The following is a 20,571-nucleotide window of genomic DNA, read 5'->3' as shown; positions in this document are numbered from 1 at the left end:
CAGCCAAATATGGCTATGAGTAGTGAAATACGCTGGAATATTTTATTCCTTTTAAGTTGTTTTTCGTTTCTCTTCGTCAATGGCGTAAATTTATACCGTTTAGCGTTGAAGCGCCTTTGCTTCGCTAATTATGTTTCTTTTTTTCCCCAAGATGCTAGGAGTACCGGAGAGTTTATTCATTTAAGCTATTTTTATTCATATTTTCAACGTTCCTTTCCGGACATTTTTTTAGTTTTCTGTTTTTTGGGGAGGTGTAAGGATTTGCATACTTTCGATTTTATCACATCATTTTTGTGAAAATATTTTTCCATTTTTTTGTTTCCGAAACCTGTATCTCCATTCACGCTATTACAATATATGATTACAGGCGTTTCCTTCCACCAAATCTGCACTCTTTGAAAAAATTCTGGGCGTTAAGTCCGCTCATCTTCGTTATTTTATTTATTCCTATTTCGAGCGTCTTTTTGCGGCCTTCACTCGTTTAATTTTCGGTTTTGGGGGAGATGTATCAGATGCATATTTTTGATTTTCCGACATCATTTTGTGAAATTTTATTCGTCTATTCAATTTTTTGACCATTTATCTTCATTTGCACTACTATAACGGTTAAATGTGTTGAAAATAATATATTGCTTTTTACAGTTTCATGCCGCACATGCGCCGCTGATTATTGCTAGAGCCACTAAATAAGCTACGCTTCACTTCATCTAGTGACTCTAAGTCGGCTGCAACTGGGCGCATGAAGCTGGCAACACTGACGACTGGCACCAAAATGGCCGCCGTCGCGCCCTGTTGACGTTACTCTGAAGCGTAGCTTATTTAGTGGTTCTAAGCGCTCACTACGAGGCCCGCGCTCACGAGCGCTCGGCATTTTTTCGCTATTTCTAACGATTTACGCGGCACACATTAAGGCCAGCTACAACAGCGCCGCTGTTAAAAACTTTTGGCATGGCTGCCCCAAGGAATACGACCACTCAGTTACTGCAATTCACTCACCGCACTAAAAAAGATAGCAATGGCCAAACGTGTACGTGTACAAATCTTTCTTGGATTTCCATTAATAGTTCAAAACTGTCCTACGGCAAAAAGAAAAGCTTCTTCCTCTTTTAAGGGGCACTGACACAAAATTTTGAAGGCGAGATAACTTCGGAGATAGATTGGTGTGAACACACATCATCTGCAAAATATATCAGCGGCGCATACAGCATAGAACATATTTAAAATCAATTTTAAAGTGTGCGAAACGCAACCGCGCAGCCAGCAGAGGACCACGCGCAATCGACATCCCGTGGATATTTTGTACATAAACAACATCCAAACACGTCACGAGTTTGTGTTTGCCGCTTCCGCACTGCCGGCGTTTTTCGCCGGCTCGCCCGGCTCGCCGCTCCAATCGGAGGGCCGGAGGGCGGAGCTTCTGCTCTCCGAACGACCCGATCGTTGGCGGCGGAGGCCGGTGCCGTGATTTCGTCAGCTCATCGGGCAGCAGGCCGCGACCAAAGTTCTACAGCTATTCCAGGCAATCTGTTTCTATCACTTTTTATTTACATTGGACGCGAAAACGCGCCGGAGACACGAAAAGCCCACTGAGCGAGCCACACGGTCGCTGTGCAGGCGGCGGCCACGGCCGCGAAGTGGCCCACGCCGGCGCAGGTAGCTCGAGTGATAGCTTAAGTGTTACCCCTGCACGAAATTGTACCCAAGCCCCAACCATGGCAGCTTATATGAGAAAGGAGTTAATGATGCGATGGCGGGTTGCATTAAAAATTGTCATCTGCACCACTTACGAGAGCGGCAATCGAATATCCGCCGCAGTGCTAAGCCGAACACATATGTAGGCGGACCTGTAGGCAGACCGGCCGGCTGCTCCCAGCGCGTCTTGCCACCCAATGCGTCCCGCGTCGTTCTTTAGCCGCGGTAGCATTTGCACTCGCAGCGCCTGCGTCACGTCCACGGTCGCTTTTAAATGCAGAGCATTTCTTTAACTCATGATGTCACCCGGCGTTGTCGGCGTGCCTCGGCGTCCGCAACAGCCGTTCCAGGTGCGCCCTCTCCCCCACTCCTCCTCTCCCGCATCACGCTACCCTCCTCGCTCTCAACAACAGGTCCGCACCCCTCCCCCTACACTATATAAAAAAATAATACTTACTCGCGCCTGGTTTCGATCCCACGACCCTGCGGGCGGAACGCAAGGTACATGGTGCTCTACCCACTGCGCCACAAAGCTGACACAGAATGGAAGGCTACGAATGCGCCTTATATCCTTGACTCATTCAAACTACGTCAAGACGCTGCTGATACAACGCATTCACTACCTGTGGGCGGAACGCGAGGTACATGGTGCTCTTCCCACTGCGCCACAAAACCGACACAGAATGAAAGGCTACGAACGCGCCTTATATCCTTGACTCATTCAAACTACGTCAAGAAGCTGCTGATACAACGCATTCACTACCACCAACTCCCCAAACACGAAACGTTAACGCAATACACCCACCCCCTATGCGACGCATTTACTCGAGTCTCCCTCGCGGGGAGATGGGCCCTTTTTTTTAATTAAGCGGCTCACGAGATCAGTACGTTGGGGCATTCGCAGAAACTGCCGGTGATGCGGATTCGACAGTGCTACGGCAGCTCTGCTCTGTGATATCCCTCCGACGGTCACATGGTCAGCTTTGTTCACACAAAATCCAGGGCAAAATCTATTGTTTCGCGGCACCCGCTGAAACCGAAACTGCGACTGGCCGCATTGAAAATGCCTCTAAATAAACAACCGCCGCACGCTGAAGCAAATGAGGTTTCTACAGGTGATAAGAAGGTCACTAGCTACTTATCGCAACCAAAAAAACAAGATGCAAAATTTTTGTGTCAGTGCCCCTTTAAATTCTAGTTGCATTTCTCCCAGGTTGAAAAGTAGAAGTTTGAAACGATTGGTGCCCGCTTTATCTATGATGAAAAGCCCAGCCTAGTAATGGTAGCAGGCTGGTTCAATGTGTTTACTAGTGTATCCACATAAAAAAAAAACACTAATCTTGAGTAAAATCAGCGTACAGGCAACTTTTAAACATTGCAGCACCATAAAAATTTGTTGTCTTATTATACTTGCATTCAAATCGTGTACAAGACCGTGTCCTACCTTTTGTTCTCACCCGTGTAGTCCACATTGTCCACAGACAATGCACCAGAATGTAATCTGCCGCACAGAATAAATAGACAGCTTAAATAAATGCAGTTGTGTCAGCCATCCACTGACTGTAGTTTTTGCTCTTGCTTCTGCATAAAATAAACCGAGTCACTTGTACCAAATATTTTATTGAAACTTTGGCAAGAGAATCCTCTAACAACAAAAAAAGTGAACAAAATATAGATGCAACATACGACCAGTTTTTTTCCTTCTTCACAGCGCAAAATGTTTGTTCTTTAGGCATTGACACGACTTCTCAAGCAGCTGTCGGATAAGTAGCAGTGCCCCCTATGACTTTGATCGAAGGGTCATCTGGTAAAGGTGCCTGTAGCTTTTCAGCGTCCTAAACTGCACGTGGCTCCACCAGGTGGCTGTACTTACAACTGTACAAAGCACGGTGGTTCGCAGACACAAGCGACATGCGTGAATGTAAAGCAGTGTTGGTGTGGCTGTGGTTTCGATTTCAAATGCACTTATTTGACGCCCTCACCAGCATTGCCAAATTTTAAAACGGCGAAGCAAGCACCGGACGAGTGAACCCTACCCCGAGGAAAATCAGCCCACACCAGAACTCATCACGGGAACACTTGACACCGCGCCGGAGACTTCGAATACACCATACTTCGTCTCCTAAAAGACTCGTGTACCAACTTAGCCAAGATGCGCAGTATCATTTGTGATCAAGAAGCATTAGCTAGCTGCATTAGTAAACAGCAATAAAATGCTGATGTGCTTACTCCTGGTTGCACCCCTGTGCACCAAAGCGAGTGCAGTACAGTAAACAAAGAAGCAGTTATGTACCCCTTGCATTTTGCAGACGGCAAGGAATGGCTGTGAAGTACCGTATCATACGTAATTATAATTTGCAATCCACTTATTAACTAGACATGCCAGTCACTAGTTCTTTCCCTACTCTGCGTGATGGCACTCCTAATCTGCTAAGCACATGCTACCAAGGAGTGTCACTCCTCCGTTTTTTATTTACTCATTTTTTCTTCCTTCCACATTGGCAGCACGAATAAGAATAAGTAGGTACATTCCCCTCTGCAAATTAAAACCCAAAATGATACGGGTATTGCTCTTTGTCACAGCTGTCATGTGCTAGCAACATGCACAGTTATGGTGCCACAGTTTGGTTCACGAGAGGTAAAGGCAAAAAAAATGACACATCATTCGACCTTTATTGCACATGACAGAGCTGTATTAAGCAAAGTGGGTGACACATGGCTTGGCTAAGTCTTCACAAGGCGTATGATTAAGTTACGAATTACTCTTAACCAGTTCATAGATTATCAATTTATTGATCAGGCTTTTGTTTGAAGCTTTGAGAAGAAAATGTCGCCACCAGCTGCGCAATTGTAAATGGCAATGCAGCAAGATCTCACAAGATGGGAGCACGGCCTACTGTGCCATCATGAAAAACAGTTCTACTGCTTGCAGTGTTGGCTCTCTTAGAATTTTTACTTCTCTCCACGTTCTTTTCTAAGGAACTTATGTACTACCAAATGCATAGGGAAGTTTGACATCCAGCTGAATGCAGCCGTACGGCTACAAAGGAAAGCTGTACAGCTGTCACAGCTGAAGAAAAATTCAGGTGGATGCCAAACTTTGCTTTGCAGAAACTTACTCCGCCTCGGGGATTTCCCCTAAGTCTGGTGTCCGTACTACCAAATACTAAATTGGGCAAAGCAAAATAAGACAAGCACACACGACAATTCAACTTCATTTATAATTATAAAAGCACACACATATGTACAGAAAACAAGGACAAACAAATCATGAAAAAAAAAGGAACAACAAAATGCCAAATTCTTCACTCAATCGAATACACCAGCACCACACAGGCTTCTATCACAGGCCAGGGCATCCTGCAGTTGTACTTTTTAAAGGAAAGCATATATGACTGGGGTATCATGCACATTTTTCGATATTACTAAGGTTTCCTGTATTTTTTGTCCGCAAACAAAAACTCTTGGAGTTCCACATGTCTTTGAACCACAAAGCACCCTATAGCACAAGGCATTGGAAAATGAGCGTCTCGGTGGGTGTGCTATTAGAGCGTGGTCACCATCAAAATTGCGCACTGTACAGAACATGATTTGGACATAAAGCTAACACGTCTCATCACTTATATATGCATCTTTAGTAGATTAGTTATCAATAGGTGCCATTTGTGTGCTTGTGTGTGAGATGACTGCCGTCAACACCGTCACAAGCAAAATAAAATTTGCTCATACCTTGTACCAAACTCTGTGTCAACTGTATGTCATGTGCTAAAAACTTTGCTGATCATCCACCTTCAGAGAGGAATGGCTAACCATTTTTTCTTTACAGTATTATTGTATTATGTAGTTTTGGCATCCTTGTCGTTATGTAGTTTTAGCATCTTTGTCAAGTACAGGCTTTCAGTTTTTATGTACGCCAATTAATTTTATTTCCCCACAAAAGTTTTACGCTTATGGCAAGAAATGTGATCCAGCCAACAGTGTCTTTGACACCCTTCCATAAAAAATCTTCAGCTGCTCTTAGGAGCATTGTACAGTTAAAATTAGGAAATAATGAAACCTCGGTTTTGGTGTGAATTTACTAGCAGCTTCTGGCACATCACTTGAGGAAACAGTAAATAAAGCAATGCCTGCAAACCACGCAACAGAATATCGTGTGCACTCTGATTTACGAAGCAAGACACACAGCATGTCATGCAGTCATACGGACATGCATGTCTCAGGCGGGATGTAATCGCATTCATGCATGTCCATATTTCGATAAACTTTTACGATTCGTTATGGTGATCTGTGTCCAAAAGGAATTTTTGGCCGCCCTCAAAACACTCCTATGTGCGGCAGAACACAGTATTGGGGCTCCTTCCTTTGCCTCACATTAGCAAACTCAGCCTAACTAAATTTTCGCTCAGTCAGCAAGTAGTAAATTGTAGACAATGTATTTTAGACATTGGGGATGGCAGCTACAGTTACGACGCGTAGTGTTAAGAGCCCCATGTTGCAGAGAAGTCGGCGCCATCAACGGCATTGACCGTGAGCAAGAAATCTTGTAGTGCCACCTTGCGGTGCCCACCGACTCCTCCAGGATTGTAAGGTGCTACCACAACAGATGGCCTGCGAGCCACAGGCTGGATCTGCATAGAACATAGTAGGCTGCTTCTCATCTTAAAAGCATGATACGTCACATCAACTGCAAGAAGTGACCGTTGTCGGCTTCTTCGAATGAAATGGATTACTTTATTTTAGAAAGGAAGCCAAGCGGCCCTGTTGTGGGATATGGGAGTAACGGTAGGGGAGGATGGTTTAAATAAACCTTTCTCGCGGCCTTAAAGCGTTCATTTGAGCCCATCAGGTCTGGTTACGCCCATAGGAGTATGGTACGCACGTCGGTAGAAGTGGCGAAGACCCTCTCAGTCATCCGGGGATTCATAAGTTGTTCATGAGCCACAAAGGGTGCGCTAAGGAGAGTGTCTGGAGAGAGAGAGCGACGATCTGCCATCATACTACTTTATGCAGATTTCATTTGAAGTGAAGTTTTTTTGCGGCAGATAAGGGTGAATTCTGAGCCAAGCTTTTTTGGCATGTGGAGTGTGGCTAACATCTTCCGCTGGAGTGTTTATTTTCGTGTTTAATCAGTGCTCTTCTCGTGGTAAAGGCCCTCCAACAAATTCTGCAGACGTGAGGTCTTTTTTGCGCGTGCACATTCTCATGACTGACAAGGTCACACTTGCGGATGAAGCTTCTCTGACACACCGTGCACACAAAGGGCCTTTCGCCAGTGTGCATTCTGATGTGGGCCTTCAGGTTGGTTTTGCAGTACAGGACTTTCTTGCATAACCTGCACATGTATGACACCTTCTTGGCACCCACTTCATTTTGCGTGGAGGGAGCAGAATCCTCAGCTTTGCACAGTTTACAGGATCCACACCGATCTAGCGTCCCCGGAAGCTGTGTCCTCTCGACGTTGTTGGCAACTGTCCTGGAGTGGAAGATGAAATAAAAGGAAATATTGATATCAATACAAAAATTAGTGCTTGTAAGCTATCAACTATGACAGACAGCACAGCTGCTTATGCACAATGCAATAGCTGAAAGAGACTTGTATCGAGAGCTGTGTTGCAAAGCTGTATGTGGAAATTAAGTTGCACTTGGGCACAATTTAGAAGTTGTTTTTTACTGCTTTGCATGTCGAGCCTTAGATTTAAAAAAAAAATATGCTATGTACTTATCATGAAGTCTGTCACTAACATCCATTTGCACTTATTAGGGTCATGCGGTGACGTTACCTTTTTCAGAACAAAGAACGCTGTTATGCAGCGCTGTTATAGAATGAGGGCATCTTCAACGTAGGCTTCTAATGGCACGAGCTGATCATTAGTGGACCATACTGCTAGAAGACTGCTTGGCATTTCTCATGAAAGCACTGCATTTTTAACAAGTATACAGGTCTAAATAAGTATGCAGTATTCTAAGTAAATACACAGCCTAAGCTGAGGTCCACACTGGAATCATCTCTTTATGCACAGTAATGTAACTCCCTGCTGTCATGCCCTGATCCCTCAGGCCTTCCATAACAATGTCTACCATTTCATTTGGAAGATTTGCAAATTCCACCCTGTGAGCCGTCAAAACTGTCCCGCATGTGACCTTGACGCCCAGATTTGCCACGTCGTTTTGATTCGGGAGGTACAGGGCATGCTCTTGGTCAGTGACTTCAACAAGTACAGTTGTTAGTTTGTTGACTTGACAGTGCACAGTGATGATGCCTTCCAATATCAGAAACAGACTTTAAGCAATGTGATTTGCTTTGCAAACACAATTATAATAAAAATCGGCGAAAGTTATAGGGCTGAGGAAATCGTGAAGGCAGAGGAAGAAAAAAAAACATTAGCGTGGCCTCTTTTAAGAAGCATTCACGTTTCTGGGTATTGGTGAACTGAGGTTAGTTACCCTGATGCTCGGCGACGTACTGGAACTTTCTGCCCTGTAGACGGGCAGGAAGCTAATCAGCCACACCTTAACGAAGACTGCAGTGGCCACCATTCCTTTTCTATCCTTTACCTCGAGACATATCACTGAGGTCGGATATAGCTTGTGTATAAGGGTCTACAGTGTTGTCACTCACTGCTACAATGAGTGCTGATGCGCCCCATGCAGGGTTCTAGACAGCTCTCAGTTTGGCCTAATCTCTTTTGCACCCACTACTGAAGCTTACCTTAGAAACTACACATTTATGTTTCCATACTGGATATTTCAAGTATTTGCTTCGATTTCAAACTGTACAAAAAAAAAATATTATTTGCATTGCACTACTTATGAAACCAAGAACTACTCCATGCACACGCCTATATACTGCTCCACAAGGCCCTGACTGTCTTCCCTTTAAAGGGACACTAAAGGCTGAATGAAATTTTGTTTTAACTGAAAGATCGTACGTTGGGTAGCTTTCTAAGCTTTTGTCCGCCGAGCAACAATGTGTCGTTTGTTGAGAAATGAGTAAATGAAGCTGGCGTTTCTCTAACCCGCTTCCCTGTAATTTTTTTGTGACGTAGCCATTGCATCACAAAATAGGAGTGAAGCCCCGGTGCAGTTTATTTATTTATTCAAAATACCTTACAGGCCCATGGGGCGGGGCATAGAGTAAGGGGGAGCACTTAATATCAACAGAGTTAGTTTACAAATTATATAACACCGGCAGGCAAGACTAACAACAAATATGAAGTCAACTGCATCAAGCCAATACACACGCATACACACACACACACACACAAAATCGAATATGCGTGCGAGCCTCCAAACGTGAAGTCGCGTTAACAGAAATTTTGTTGATTTCCGCACATTTATTAACAGTTGACGAGCGTAAATGCTAGCATCGGTAGCTTTTACGTCTCCAAGCCATGGTCGACTATCGCAACATTTTATGATTCTCCATTGACGAAATGAGAAACGCGTTTATATGCTCCAGCAGACGGTGTAACCACCAACTCCAGCGTTCCAAACCCCATCGAGCCTTCTACAATCATGGAGGGCTGTGGTAAAGTGGCTTTTCAAGCAACAAGTGCTGTTTTGAATATCAAGCATGTCCGTTCAGGAGTGCTTCTTCACTTCACCTCGTCTGGCGAATACAACCATCTCATATTGGAGAGTCATAGCATAGCCGCTAGCGTGTGCTAATGCTACGGCAGCGGATTACCGGGACCTGACTGTGCATGCTTGTGCGGGAGGGCGAGGAAGTCGCCCCTCAGCGGAACGAATGCATGGGCTTGACGAGGCATGGGCGGCCATCCCCGTGGAACGAATGCACACCTGCCCACTCGGTTTCCGCAATCAGCCATAGCAAAAAGCGTACGCTAGTTATGCTTAAACTCTCGATTATCTTCTCTTGTGCGGCGCGAACCTAGCGTGAAATAAACACCCTTCACGGCAGCCGTGTTGAGTAGTTGTCACTGCCTGCGCTCCCCCTGGCTCAAATATAACAAATGCAGAGCGACGCACGCTTTACAGATAATCAACAGTGGCTCAAAGCGAATGGAAAAGCACAAAGACAGAGAGGTCAGCAAACTACTCGCAGTAAGTTCATATCATGGGCGATTATGCTCGAACCGGGCGCCTTTCACTGATAGCAACATTTTAAATAAAGTGTTACTCCTCCTCCTCCTTCTCTGCATGCGGAGAACAGGAGATTAGAAGCTAGACCAGGTCGCTTAACCACCTGCAGTGCATATTGTCCTTTTGCCGCTTCTATAGAAGGGACTTTAGCTGCTTCTTGCTAGGTATATTACTTGCAGAAGCACAGGCGTTCAACGTCGTAGGTTATTGACTTCGCTAATTGTGCACCAACGCTTTTCGAAAACAAAACTGAAAGCATGATGGCTGACTGAATAGTGAGGAAAGCAGCCTGCCCTGCAGTGCATAAAGGCTGTAGTCTGTGTTTTTTAAACATGGTGAACTCACGGAAAGTGTTGATTTACGTTTGGTTCATGTGCTCAACCACCTAAGAACAGTTTATTTGAGGACATCTATACATGGATGTTTCTCCACTGAGCTCTTGCCGTTCACCACTTTTGTGACGTCACAAACCGCAGTACCCAAAAGCATGTGGGGTGTCGCCCCTGTTTTTGCGTTTCTGGCGTTTTCTGCCTTATTAAACAATTGCTAGTTCCAAGAATGGTGTATTTCGATTCTCGGCACAGTAATCCATCGATGCAGGCCAACTTGTTTCAACCATTTAGTGTCAACCATGGATTTCAAAGTGGTTCTGCTTGTGTCAAAAATCTATTCTCTAGTTCTTATAGAGGCAACTTCAAAAATAGCAAGCATATGTGTTCACGCTAACAAACGTTATTACACCGACAAGACAGAACTGTTTGTTGGCTCGGTGACTTGCGATGACGCAGTAGCCCGACCTCGTCCGAGGCGAAGCATGCATTTCATGGTTGGCCGACTGAATTCGCTTTCATGTCGATGACTTTTGACGGCAGCAGTTCTAGCCGCGTTTGTGTATAGTGTCGCTGTTACCATGATTACTTCTGCACGTGGATCGCGCATGTATAGCACATGAGATCACAACGCTTTTTAATTATTTTAAGTAGCTTCCCAGTCCTTACGGACTGAGCAAGAGGTACTGCATATATTGTGATTGCGGGAGTCCACTCTGCATGCACGAGTTACCATAAATGGTAACTTACGAGCATAGGTTTTACTGTTGCCAGATTGCTCCCTGCACCGGTGAAGTGTACCATCGTGTCTTGATTACAGCAAATGCTCTGCGCTTCATACAAGTAATCTTAGTTGATGTTTTTCGATATGTGATTCTTGCTAAATAATGTGCAGGAGTATGACAAATGACGATTTCTTTCAGATGGGCGAGCAAAAGCTCTACCCCTACTTGTGCTAAGCTTTGCCCTCCCCAAATGGTTTAGATGCGTTTATAACTCCCAAAGGTTTCTTACGCCTCTAAAATCATGTTGGGAAAGGTAATGTAGGTTAGCTCGTAATTACTGCAACATATTTTGTTCATTATATGTCGAAATATTTAGCGGAGGTGTGAATTCTGGTTAACGCGTTATCTTGTGCTAATTGTCCTCACTTTGCAGCATCGACATCATGTTTTCTTTTGTTAGGGCTCTACGGAAGATGTGTATGACTATTTTTTAAAAAATTACTCTATTGTGAGAGTCTAATCTAAAATGTTCAAGAGTCAAGCTATTTCAAGCGGAAGCGAACAGTTCTGGGAAACAAACTTTTGCGACATTTGCTTTGAGACCGATCCACCCGATGTCGCTACTTGCATTACGCCAGCCGGTAAGCCGGATTACAGAAACTGCAAACGAAGTGCTAAAAACGTGTCCTTTTGGTTTCAGCGGGAAATGGAAACTCGTTTCCGGTAACCCGCTAAACGGTAAAGGAGCGCGCAGAGGACACTACGCAACACAGTTCGTTCAGAAGGCCGTGTGCATCCAACAACATTTTCCTACGATAATGACTTGATGGGAAGCAATGAAATAAAACCCCTTCGCCGGAATATTCATTGCCACAACCATGCACTGAGCACGCTCTTAACCTTGTCGCGACTCGGGACCGGTGCAGAGACAACCATCCGCGACAGCGTTTGGGCTCGAACTGATTTATTCAGCGAGCGCGAAAACACGTGAGCGTGCTCCTCATGAGGAGAGCCCACCGTTATCCAGGCGTGTGCGTGGGCTTGTGCCATGTAAGGAGTCTCCGCCTCCGTTGTCTAGGCGCTACGGGCCCTTGGCGCACCGTTCGCTACAACCTCATAACTGAAACAATGTCGAGGCTATGCTCTAAACACAGAAGAGGGTGCAAAGAATCGTTTCAGGTCCAGCAGCCAAGAAAACAGAGATGAAACGATGAAAGTTAAGTGCCAGAAACAAAGCGCGGAGCGCCGCACCGCGCACGTTGTTGCTCCTGCGCTCACTGTATCCTTCCACCAAGAACAGGTGAGCGTCGAGCCAGGTGTGTAATTGCTTTACACTCCGGTATAACACAAATATTTGCCACTGTATAAGCGCAGACACACAAGAAAGATGTTTTTTGTAGCTATCTGGTGGTAAAAAATTGCTCTAGTCAAGGTTGAACTTCTACATCACAGATTAGTTCAATAAATAGCCATTGTTATCCGATACCATCGACACCCCCAAAAAAATCCATCTCAGGGGCCCTTTAAGCACCACAAGTATCAGTTGCTTACACCCGTCCACTAACAGTGGAAAGCTATGGCTCATTACTTGACAGAACGTTCTGCATGTTTCACCTTTGTCAGGCTTTGCACTTGGCACCTACACGTCCTTGTCCAAAATAGCTGCCCGATCAACTTCATACTGCATTCTCTTCGCATGTATGAAACAAGCGCTGCTTTTTGAGGCTGCTTAACCTTCCCCTAGTTGTTGCATTTTCATTTAGGTCCATTACTGTGGTTCGCCTGTGCTTCGAAGCTGCTTTACAAAATAACACAGGGTACACCTAACGGCTTTCGGCTACACTTACTGCAGTGGTTCTTTCGTGGTGAGAATGTGATACACAGTTATGCAAGTCATCGTTTGGTGCCTGCTGCAAGGGCCCCAACCTCGTAGCCACACCGTCTGCATGATCTGGTCATTGCACACTCGGGCATAAGGGAAAAAATGAGAGGGTCTTTCAAATTGCTTGAGATATGTTTGCCGAGCTCCACACAGGAGACCTGAAGGCATCCTGCAATCTCTTGCTGTAAAGATCGCCTTCACACTTTCGGCGATATCCTTGACCATGTCGGCTAGTATCATGCCTGTTTTCTACTACCGCATTCATCGCCCAATCGCAGGCATGCGGTCCTCCACTGCCAGCTTTAAATGCTATTATTCCCCACAGCACATCTCATGTCCACCATATATATCCTGCAGAGTATAACGACACTTGCCCCTTCTGTTCAGCAGAACGAGCCTTGCTTCACCCCATCATTTAGTTATGCTTAGACGTCCCTGCATCACATAACATTAATTCCACTCTTCCTAATCTATCATTTTTTCCGCAGTGGGAAGCTGCCACCTTCAGCCCAGCTTCCCCCATGCAAGAGGCCCCCACCCAGTTGACTGAAGACACTGAGCTTCCGAAACATTGGGAGCCCCACTGTCTAGATGACTGAGTAATTCAGTGGCACAATCACCACAACTTTGTGGCAACATAAGGTTTTACTATTACTGCTACTACGACCATTCACATTCAACTATAAACAGCACAGTCAGCACTGCCACTTGACTCACCCTGTGTTGCTTGAGTGCGGACAGTAAAGGCCGGTGTGGTTCCCTAGCCGGTCTGCTGGGTCCCCGTCCGTGTTGTCCGCACTATCTCGCACACCACGAAATTCCTTCACGAAGCCACACGCTAGAGGACCCTTGACTTTAAAAGCTGGCAAAAAAAGAAGAACAGATCAGTTAGCAGCAACCGCAATGACACAAACTGTCACTGAAGCTGTGGTTATAACTGCTGCGACAGCTGCAAGCCCTTCGTTTCTACAAGAAGAGCAGCATAGCCAGCATGCAACACACTCAAGAACTAGCGACAGTGTGTTCTCTTTTGCTCAAGAGTAGCCAGGCGTCTAGTAAACAGAAGCATGCTACAGAGATACGATTGAAGTTTTGCAGCGGCGGTTTCAAGACAAAAAAATTAAACCTAGCAAAAAGACTTTGTGCCGCTGAAATTACTGCCGTACGCATCCTTATCCGGTGAGGTGGAAGGGCTCCACCTCGTTTGCGACCATGGCGTATAAGCACACGTACGTTGGCTATGGGTCTCGCAAATTACCTTGTCCACAGAGTCAACAATGATTCACGACTTAACTATCATTGTACTGACTGTCAGGACATGGTAGTAATATTTTGTCATCAAACAGGTAGAGCGACGAGCTAGCCAGCCAGAAAACCAGCAGCTGGTGACCCTTGATTACGCCACCAATTCAGTGACAGTAATTTCAATTGATGGCAAGTTGGCTGACGTTTCAGAGTTTCTGCTCGAGAAAATGGAGAGTGCAGGGAGCAATGCAAGCAAGTTGTTTGCCCACGAAATGAACCTGATGGGCAAAAAGAGAGCTGCCACCACAACAGTTGCCACCACAACGACCTCCGTGACGTCCACTGCATGGGCGGAGAGGTCCTGATCAGTCGATGGTTACTGCCCTTGGCGGAGCTTGTCAGCATATACAGCATATACATCATGACACATCTCTCATCAGCGGTGTGACCATATCACCTACACTCGCTGCACTGAGATGTCCAGCACTGCCGCCGTACATGTCCGAGTGTGTGAAAGTGAGAAATGCGGTATAAAAGCCGCTCCGCATTTGTAGCCCAGCACACCGGTTTGTTTATATAAATTCTAGTCTACCCAGAGCTTTAACCACTTACTGTTGCGCACTTATACAGCGAGCCAGAGGGGAGCTTATCCAGTTGGTGATACAAGATTGACAGCATTGTTTATTGCAGGAAAGCAATCAAACTATATGGTGGTGGGACTCGGCGATGCGCTGTATCGTTGATTGTCTCTCATTACGTTTATGCTTGATGAGTAAATGACAGGTTGCTTTTGTTTTCTGACTGCTCAAAGGTCCTTCGATAAATGTGTTTACGTACCAAATCTCCATTGTAAGCTTTTGGTCATTTATCTCAATTGCCAAGTCATGAAGTTCACGTTCGTGTAAGCTATGTCATATAGGCGTCAGCAAGCTTGAGCAATACCGGCTAGTAGAAAGTTCAGAGTAACGCGAAACAGCAGCAAAAAGAGCTCACAAATACCCAGTTTACTTTAAACATGATTACTTCTGCTTGTGCAACTTGCACACATTGTTGACTGGCAGTTCGGCCATGTTGATCAGTCGTATCAGAAATCAGACATCCCCCGTTAAGTTGCGGGCAAATTTCATCATGGTGCTGATGTTGTAGCTTTACCTGACTGTTTACGAGATCGCTCTTCGGCGACATGTTGTGCAGACAAGGGTGAGCACAAACTGGCTTCTTAGCAAGACGTCACTTCACAACTTGAGGAGGAAAGCCTCGGTGAAATCGTAACTGTATATCTTTACCTATTTGCCAATATTGTGCAGTGAAATGGCTATGCATGGTTTGCTAATCAAAGCTCCACAGTTTTATACACCCACACAACACAATCTTTTTTAAAAATATCTTCACGACTCCTTGAAGGCAGGCATATCATACGATGCATGGGACAATCCCCTAAACTCCGATCATTCTTATACAAGACTTCAATGTCCACACTGTATCCGTTAACAGACGTGAGGCAAGCTGATGCTAAAATTGGTAGAAAAAAAGGAGGGGCAGTAATTATTGACAGGACAATGCGGGCCATTGGGGACAACACGTCTGCAGATTATTGCACACTTTTCCTAAAACTGTACGACAACCTAGAAAGGGTGGAACCTGGAAAGCGTTGAGGGACATGGGTGCAAACTTTATGAAGAGACCACAATAGCTCCAAATTAGTATTTTGATATCAGAGACACGGACACAAAGTGGATAATTGAAAGGACATGGCCTCCCCCTTCTAAGCACAGGATAGCTAGCACTGCTTGCAGTTTGCCTAGAGGATGGCGAGGCACACTGCAATGGCAAACATAATTACAATGCTTTAGAGCAATAGGTGCATGCTGCTGTACAGGCGGTCTGCAAGGGAGCTCCAAGCACCAGCAGCTACAGAAATTTATAAAGCAGGACCAGACCTAAACATTGCACTGGCCCCACACTTACATGAGCAGGAATACTCAGTTACTGAAGCATAATAAAATCAATCCTAACCTGGAAATGTTTCATGTGTCTGGCATCCTGAACTGGTGAGGAACTCCAGAGTGCACTGAGTAGCTGAAAGAGAAAAAATAATAATAATTTGCAGTTAGCAACATATACAGACATGCTGGAAGGGACAGTGTAGGTGGTACCTATGGTGGCCTTGGGAATGGTGGCTTGTGTCCCTTGGCTGGAGGATACTGCATTCTTGTCAATCCCATCTGTAGGCACGACTCCAAAATCGGTTTCGGCTGTCAGTGTTGTACAAGATGCATGCTGCCAGTTTCTCCTAGAGGTATGAAACATAAACAATTAGGAAAATTCCGAGAATTGTTATAAAAAATATTAAGACAGACAACCAACTCATTACTCACACACAAAACTGGATAGATGCCATCTGAGCGACAAAAAACAAGGTGACCACTCTCTCTAGTGTCGAGGGTTAAAAGGGCCATGAAGAATACAACTTTGTTTGATTTGAAACAAACGATTTTCAGGCCATTCAATGTAATTAACTATTGCGCACTGAAGTATTGGAAGTGCTGTTTCAGGTTCGCCATACCATTAAGCTTCGATAAAAGCAATAAAAGTGTAACACAAAATTTTCGTGTCAGTGCTCCTTTAAGGCGAAGCTTTTAGCCTCTCACTGATGATGTCCACATGCCAAAACGCACTGCAGGAAAGACAAATTTAACTGACAATGATGATGATCCTGGGTGAAGAGTAAAAAAATTAAAATGCCTCCCCCCCTGCGAAGCTTCATGAACGCTCCGATAGGCCTGCTGCGACGCGTCATTAATTGCTCAAGCTGCTCGAGACTCCTGGACTATCTACTCGCACTGGACCTCTGAAAGGCATCCGACTGTCAGCCAGAGCGCCATCCTCAATGAACTTGCTAAGGCCTTTCCTAGCCAACGAGCGCAGACATAGATTCGAAACTTCCTAGAAGCCCGCCCCATCAAGTCTCAAGGAACATTCCCAGGTTGGACCCCTCGTACCTTTTACCTTGGCAGAGGAGTTCCTCAAGGCTCGATCCTCAGTCCTGCACTCTTTAATTTAGCCATGACTACGATCGCCCGGAACCTTCAATGAGAGACTAGTGTGAGGTTTAATATTTATGCGGATGATATCACAATATGGACCAAGTCAAGGGACTACCAAAATGAACAAACTATGATCAAGGCCCCCCAAAATGCTGTAGCAAGCGTTAAATCTACCCTACCGGATCTCGGGCTCTCCTTAGCCCCGCAATAAAAGCTTGTCAGGTTTTGGCCGCAATCCAGCTCATGACTTTAGTCCGCCTTGCATCATGGTTGGCACCACACCGATCACCACAAAACTCGACCGCATTCTCCTACTACATCCCCGTCGGTTACAAAAGTTACCCGACTATAAGGATGTACCAACTAAAAGAGAAATGGAATTCGACTCAACATGCCATTCGAAGACTATCCAATAAGCATGGAGGAGCAAAGCAAAAAGCAGTGCAGACACTTGCCCGCACGTCGCAGTCGGTATTCTTACATATGTCGATCGGTTATGTCAACCCGCACTAGGGGTCTCATTTGTTGTTATTTTGTCGGAGGGCTGCTTGATGCATCATCTGAGAAAATCCATAAATTACATCGCTGTCATTGCCTCAGGTGTATTCAGACTGTCTCACATTGACCAGATCGAGGTCCTCGCTTAAGAGTTGCCGAAATCTGTTGTTGTCCAGAATTTACACTGCGTCATTTCGGAAAGGGACGTGGAGCAGGGCACGTTCACGCTTATAATCATTAGGTTGAACTTGGGTGTAGCGACAGCACCAAATGACCAACAATCTGCCGCGTCAAATGCTTCATTTTGACCATGTAGCATACCGATATCCACTCACAAAGTCCACCGGGAACACGTTTTCAATTTCTTGAGGTCTGTTCTCATACTTCTGAATTACATTTTGTTTCCAGACATTGTTGGAAGCATTTGGAAGGCTGGGCATCTCTTCTTCAGTTTTGTTTACTCTAATTGCTTTTTAAAGGTAGTGAGTTGGTATATAAATGACGTCTAGGCTCTTCTCGGACATTTTGTTTTTTGAGTAGAAACTGGGCAGCTTCTTGCGAAGATATCTTGACTGCTTCCAGCATGTTTACACCCAGAACCCAAAGGATCTGGGAGTAATCTATTTCATGATGTTCCTCAATGATATTGAGCACTGCCTTGTATACATTCGACATTTCCGTCTGCTCTAAAGGCCAACTGCACTCAAATTTCACCTCGACCACATTTATTTTTCATGTGTAGCAAGTACTATCAAATAAGCTGGGACACCAGTAATAGCCCCGTGAAACGCCTTGTAAATCAGTCAGAAGCGTTAAAAAAAGCTCAGCTGCAGACCACGCTGCACCTGCCGGCGGATCGCGTAAACAGCCACGACACCCCTGCGACGCTCCGGCCATCCGGGGCTTCTTCCTCTGGCCAGCCACGCAGCTAGAGAACCAGTCGAGCTCTGCTGCGAACAGTTCACCCCTTTGCTACCCCGTGCGTGCGTAGAGCTTGCGCACAGGCTTGCTCCCGAGCTGCTGACCATCTGGCCGCTCGCTGGACGGCAGCGACGTCAGTTTAATGGCTATGCTCTCCTCGATTTCGGTTTCAAAATCGCTGATTTTTGCTGACTACTTGCGGCATCCACGCACGTATTTCAGTTGTTGTATTTTGCATCTTGCTTTCTTTTTAGGCAGACTATATGGAAATAGTGTTTTCAAGAGGTCGAAATTTTGAGTGCAGTTGGCCTTTAATGTAATCAAGCACGTACAATGTGCAGGTGTAGTGGTCGGTTACTTTCGGATTGCTGACTGCGCGGGGCCTTTGACTGCAGACAGGAGCGATGGTTCTTCGATTCCGATCCAAATACAAGCCGAGCTCGGATTCCCATTCTGAGAGTTTCTCATCCGAGGAAGGGATGCGAGTTCTGCAGCGTCAGATTCTGATGTTGAAACGGTGGGGGTCGTCGTCTCGGAAGCCTGCACGGCAAGCTGAAAATATCTGGAAGAAAGAAGATTTCGCACCCACGCTCTGTCCTTCCGACGCGTAGTGTTCTGGACGCTATCATAGCCAAAAAAATCACTATGCTCCTTCTCTCATATTACGAAAACCAAGCCAATACTAGGGGTACGTCATGGCCAGAAACACCAGACAGTGAAAGGGTTAAACCATGTACTCAATCAACATCTCATCATTTTCTGGCAATTAAGAAAGACTTTCCCAATCGATCCTGATCCTATAGTAATTGTGCAGCGGTGTTTCGCAGAGATTAACCAGGGACGAATGTTGGATTTCTTTACTAGACCGGATTTATACGACAGCTTATTCAGAAGCTTTATCTTGATGTGTACGTCGATGGCGACGTCGTCGAAAATGTTGCGCGGTAAGCACTAAACGGTTTTCTGAACATCGATCGGTACATTTATAACCTGCCTCTTTATCCCATATATCCACTCCGGTGCATTAATCTGCGTATACTCAAGAACTGAAGCTGAAGTAGGATTAACCTCTCTTCGATTGGGTTCGAAGTAGGAAAGTGAGAAGGCTTTCATACATACCGGCATCCATTCGTGATCGACATCCTAGGGAGTTTGCCAGACACCAAGGGGTCTTTGCACGTCGCACACACTTGAAATTCACCAAACGATGTCGACGACGTCGCGGGAAATTCGTTCTCGAGTACGTCGACGGCTTTAGCCCTTAATTCAGCACTTTGTATATTGTTAATCCGAACCAAATTGTTGTCGAACCACAAGCGATCACACACGTCGCAAATGTGCCCGAAGGAGCAGTCCCGTGCGTCGGCAGCGCCTTCCGTCTCGGGGATACCCCTGCGTTGGCGTTTCTTCCTTTGCGCATCTCGCTTCCGAAGGTCGGGGTTCCCTTGTCTCCACCTGCGTTTCATCTCCGTTTCTTTCTTCCGAACTGCAGGATTTGCTGCTCTGCGCTGGCGTTTAGCCTCTGCTTCTTTCTTCCGAAGTTCGGGGTTTGCCGCTCTGCGCTCGCGTTGAGCCTCCCTTGCTCTGTGGGGGTTCGCTAGTCTCCACTGGCGTTTCGCCGCTGTTTCCTTAGCGCGAACGGACGGATTCACTCTTCGACGACGCTGGCGTTCACGGGCGAGTGCGCGCTGACGTTCCACCCATTCTGCGTCTGTTGTTTCCGTAGCGCGTACGCGCTGGCGTTCACCGGCGAGCGCACTGGGACCTCCTAACCGTTCGGCGTCCATGGCGGGAAACGCCGTCTCTCGTTAGCGCAATCGGACGGATCTCGCTCTTCGACGCCGCTGGCGTTCACGGCGAGCGCGCGCTGACGTTCTAGCCGTGGTTCTGCCAGTTCTGTGTCCGCCGTTTCCGCGGTTTCCGTAGCGCGCGCGAGAGAGAATCAACTTTACTAAGCGCGAACGGGCTAGCGTTCACCGCCATGGAGGAAGAAAATGTTCACCGCGCATACAGCTCTTTCAAAATAGCTCTGGACAGGTAAATAAGGAAAGAGACGAAACATAGCCTCCTAAACTGCGAGCTTTCAATCCCGTCCAATCCAATCCGGAAAGATTTGTTTTTGTTTGTTG

The 20,571-nt window shown here is 45.9% G+C and overlaps 1 protein-coding gene across 1 annotated transcript; it reads right to left on the bottom strand.

The window, feature by feature from the left end:
• Positions 1 to 4,895: 4,895 nt before the first annotated feature.
• On the bottom strand, positions 4,896 to 20,453 carry LOC144158901 (uncharacterized). Its single transcript, XM_077690083.1, has 5 exons — positions 19,562 to 20,453; positions 16,133 to 16,269; positions 15,993 to 16,055; positions 13,449 to 13,593; positions 4,896 to 7,165 (listed from the first exon to the last, which is right to left on the bottom strand). The coding sequence occupies exons 1-5, from the start codon at positions 20,227 to 20,229 to the stop codon at positions 6,781 to 6,783; spliced, it is 1,398 nt and encodes a 465-aa protein (XP_077546209.1). The 5' UTR covers positions 20,230 to 20,453; the 3' UTR covers positions 4,896 to 6,780.
• Between the last annotated feature and the right edge of the window lie 118 nt (positions 20,454 to 20,571).

The sequence above is a fragment of the Haemaphysalis longicornis genome, unplaced genomic scaffold, assembly GCF_048455015.1.
Source record: "Haemaphysalis longicornis isolate Haplotype H1 unplaced genomic scaffold, Haemaphysalis longicornis Haplotype H1 scaffold_10, whole genome shotgun sequence".
Classification (NCBI taxonomy): domain Eukaryota; kingdom Metazoa; phylum Arthropoda; class Arachnida; order Ixodida; family Ixodidae; genus Haemaphysalis; species Haemaphysalis longicornis.
The sequence above is the reverse complement of the archived record's forward strand: the minus strand, read 5'-3'. Positions and strand labels throughout refer to the sequence as shown.

What these genes read in the sequence shown, in the direction of transcription:
- LOC144158901 (XM_077690083.1), bottom strand. Translation starts at nt 20,229, where the DNA reads ATGGACGCCGAACGGTTAGGAGGTCCCAGTGCGCTCGCCGGTGAACGC. An exon ending in GACACATGAAACATTTCCAG is followed by an intron (nt 13,594 to 15,992) that starts GTTAGGATTGAT and finishes TTTTTTTGCCAG; the next exon opens with CTTTTAAAGTCAAGGGTCCT. An exon ending in CCGCACTCAAGCAACACAGG is followed by an intron (nt 7,166 to 13,448) that starts GTGAGTCAAGTG and finishes CTTCCACTCCAG; the next exon opens with GACAGTTGCCAACAACGTCG.